The sequence below is a fragment of the Megascapheus bottae genome, chromosome 4, assembly GCF_031878675.1.
Source record: "Megascapheus bottae isolate mThoBot1 chromosome 4, mThoBot2.hap1, whole genome shotgun sequence".
NCBI classification, from domain to species: Eukaryota; Metazoa; Chordata; class Mammalia; order Rodentia; family Geomyidae; genus Megascapheus; species Megascapheus bottae.
In genome coordinates this window covers 85620350-85624398 of record NC_143512.1, presented here as the reverse complement: position 1 = coordinate 85624398, position 4049 = coordinate 85620350, and the positions used below count along the sequence as shown (strand labels likewise).

At 60.6% G+C, this 4049-nt stretch overlaps 1 protein-coding gene across 1 annotated transcript in view; it reads left to right on the top strand.

Annotated features, from left to right (window-relative positions):
* Positions 1-3987: 3987 nt before the first annotated feature.
* LOC150064720 (sodium-dependent neutral amino acid transporter B(0)AT1-like) overlaps positions 3988-4049 on the top strand; it is a 7168-nt gene continuing 7106 nt past the window's right edge. The window contains exon 1 of the mRNA XM_090331065.1: positions 3988-4004. Within this exon, the coding sequence (XP_090187191.1) occupies positions 3988-4004 (17 nt within the window). The remainder of the gene's footprint in view (positions 4005-4049) is intronic.

Here is a 4049-nt window from a genome sequence, read left to right as displayed (position 1 = left end):
TCCCAGTGTCCTGAGGAGAAGAACCCTCATCCACACCCCCAGTATCCTGACAAGAAGAACCCCCCATCCATACCCCACCAGTGTCCTGAGGAGAAGAACCGCCCATCCACACCCCCCAGTGTCCTGAGGAGAAGAACCCCTCATCCACACCCCCCAGTGTCCTGAGGAGTAGAACCCCTCATCCACACCCCCCAGTGTCCTGAGGAGAAGAACCCCCCATCCACACCCCACCAGTGTCCTGAGGAGAAGAACCCCTCATCCACACCCCCCAGTGTCCTGAGGAGAAGAACCCCTCATCCACACCCCCCAGTGTCCTGAGGAGAAGAACCCCCATCCACACCCCCCAGTGTCCTGAGGAGAAGAACCCCTCATCCACACCCCCCAGTGTCCTGAGGAGAAGAACCCCCCATCCACACCCCCCAGTGTCCTGAGGAGAAGAACCCCTCATCCACACCCCCAGTGTCCTGAGGAGAAGAACCCCCATCCACACCCCACCAGTAACCTGAGGAGAACCCCCCATCCACACCCCCCAGTGTCCTGAGGAGAAGAACCCCCCATCCACACCCACCAGTGTCCTGAGGAGAAGAACCCCCCATCCACACCCCACCAGTGTCCTGAGGAGAACCACCCATCCACACCCCCCAGTGTCCTGAGGAGAAGACTTCCCCCCATCCACACCCCCTAGTGTCCTGAGGAGAAGACTTCCCCCCATCTACACCCCCCAGTGTCTTGAGGAGAAGACTTCCCCCCATCTACACCCCCAGTGTGCTGAGGAGAAGACTTCCCCCATCCACACTCCCTAGTGTCCTGAGGAGAAGAACCCCCCATCCACACCCCCCAGTGTCCTGAGGAGAAGAACCCCTCATCCACACCCCCCAGTGTCCTGAGGAGAAGAACCCCCATCCACACCCCCCAGTGTCCTGAGGAGAAGACTTCCCCCCATCCACATCCCCCAGTGTCCTGAGGAGAAGACTTCCCCCATCCACATCCCCTACTGTCCTGAGGAGAAGACTTCCCCACATCCACACCCCCCAGTGTCCTGAGGAGAACCCCCCATCCACACCCCCAGTGTCCTGAGGAGAAGAACAACCATCCACACCCCCCAGTGTCCTGAGGAGAAGAACCCCTCATCCACACCCCCCAGTGTCCTGAGGAGAAGAACCCCTCATCCACACCCCCCAGTGTCCTGAGGAGAAGAACCCCCCATCCACACCCCCCAGTGTCCTGAGGAGAAGAACCCCCCATCCACACCCCCCAGTGTCTGAGAAGAACCCCCCATCCACACCCCCAGTGTCCTGAGGAGAAGAACAACCATCCACACCCCCCAGTGTCCTGAGGAGAAGAACCCCTCATCCACACCCCCCAGTGTCCTGAGGAGAAGAACCCCTCATCCACACCCCCCAGTGTCCTGAGGAGAAGAACCCCCCATCCACACCCCCCAGTGTCCTGAGGAGAAGAACCCCCCATCCACACCCCCCAGTGTCCTGAGAAGAACCCCCCATCCACACCCCCAGTGTCCTGAGGAGAAGAACCCCTCATCCACACCCCCAGTGTCCTGAGGAGAAGAACCCCCCATCCACATCCCCAGTGTCCTGAGGAGAAGACTTCCCCCCATCCACACCCCCCAGTGTCCTGAGGAGAAGAACCCCCATCCACACCCCCAGTGTCCTGAGGAGAAGACTTCCCCCCATCCACACCCCCAGTGTCCTGAGGAGAAGAACCCCTCATCCACACCCCCCAGTGTCCTGAGGAGAAGAACCCCCCATCCACATCCCCCAGTGTCCTGAGGAGAAGACTTCCCCCCATCCACACCCCCCAGTGTCCTGAGGAGAAGAACCCCCCATCCACATCCCCAGTGTCCTGAGGAGAAGAACCCCCCATCCACACCCCCCAGTGTCCTGAGGAGAAGACTTCCCCCCATCCACACCCCCCCAGTGTCCTGAGGAGAAGACTTCCCCACATCCACACCCCCCAGTGTCCTGAGGAGAAGACTTCCCACATCCACATCCCCTACTGTCCTGAGGAGAAGACTTCCCCCCATCCACACCCCCCAGTGTCCTGAGGAGAAGACTTCCCCCATCCACACCCCCTAGTGTCCTGAGGAGAAGACTTCCCCCCATCCACAACCCCCCAGTGTCCTGAGGAGAAGACTTCCCCCATCCACACTCCCTAGTGTCCTGAGGAGAAGACTTCCCACATCCACATCCCCTACTGTCCTGAGGAGAAGACTTCCCTCATCCACACCCCCCAGTGTCCTGAGGAGAAGACTTCCCACATCCACATCCCCTACTGTCCTGAGGAGAAGACTTCCCCCCATCCACACCCCCCAGTGTCCTGAGGAGAAGACTTCCCCCATCCACACCCCCTAGTGTCCTGAGGAGAAGACTTCCCCCATCCACACCCCCCAGTGTCCTGAGGAGAAGACTTCCCCCCATCCACACCCCCCAGTGTCCTGAGGAGAAGACTTCCCCCCATCCACACCCCCTAGTGTCCTGAGGAGAAGACTTCCCCCCATCCACACCCCCCAGTGTCCTGAGGAGAAGACTTCCCCCCATCCACACTCCCTAGTGTCCTGAGGAGAAGACTTCCCCCATCCACATCCCCTACTGTCCTGAGGAGAAGAACCCCCCATCCACACCCCCAGTGTCCTGAGGAGAAGACTTCCCCCCATCCACACCCCCCAGTGTCCTGAGGAGAAGACTTCCCCCATCCACACCCCCTAGTGTCCTGAGGAGAAGACTTCCCCCCATCCACACCCCCCAGTGTCCTGAGGAGAAGACTTCCCCCCATCCACACCCCCTAGTGTCCTGAGGAGAAGACTTCCCCCATCCACACCCCCCAGTGTCCTGAGGAGAAGACTTCCCCCCATCCACACCCCCCAGTGTCCTGAGGAGAAGACTTCCCCCCATCCACACCCCCTAGTGTCCTGAGGAGAAGACTTCCCCCCATCCACACCCCCCAGTGTCCTGAGGAGAAGACTTCCCCCCATCCACACTCCCTAGTGTCCTGAGGAGAAGACTTCCCCCATCCACATCCCCTACTGTCCTGAGGAGAAGAACCCCCCATCCACACCCCCCAGTGTCCTGAGGAGAAGACTTCCCCCCATCCACACCCCCCAGTGTCCTGAGGAGAAGACTTCCCCACATCCACACCCCCCAGTGTCCTGAGGAGAAGACTTCCCCCATCCACATCCCCTACTGTCCTGAGGAGAAGAACCCCCCATCCACACCCCCCAGTGTCCTGAGGAGAAGACTTCCCACATCCACATCCCCTACTGTCCTGAGGAGAAGACTTCCCCCCATCCACACCCCTCAGTGTCCTGAGGAGAAGACTTCCCCCATCCACATCCCCTACTGTCCTGAGGAGAAGAACCCCCCATCCACACCCCCCAGTGTCCTGAGGAGAAGACTTCCCCCCATCCACACCCCCCAGTGTCCTGAGAAGAGTTCCCCACATCCACACCCCCCAGTGTCCTGAGGAGAAGACTTCCCCCATCCACACCCCCCAGTGTCCTGAGGAGAAGACTTCCCCCCATCCACACCCCCCAGTGTCCTGAGGAGAAGACTTCCCCCCATCCACACCCCCCAGTGTCCTGAGGAGAAGACTTCCCCACATCCACACCCCCCAGTGTCCTGAGGAGAAGACTTCCCCCCATCCACACCCCCCAGTGTCCTGAGGAGATGGCCCCCGCTCCCCCCCCCATGTCCCTGCCCTCAGCATCTGGTGCGCGTATGCTGTGATTCCAGTGTGTCACGGACCCGTGGATGCTTCCATGTCCCCATTTGGCCATTCCTGTGCAGGGAAAAGTGCACCACACATCCTTCGTGGCTGGCTCCTCCCTGGCCAGGCCCTGAGCCGGGGCTGGAAGGGGCGGCACCTTCCCCACTGTAGAGCCTCAGGAACTTGGGGTCTGCACACACCTGTGGGTGCTGTGAAGTGGCACACACCCAGGTCCTCAGCCCAGGACAAACCCACCCGAGTGGGACTATGTCTGTCCTGCTGAGGTCAGAACCTGCCAGGCTGGCAGGTGTAGCCAGAACCTTCTGGAC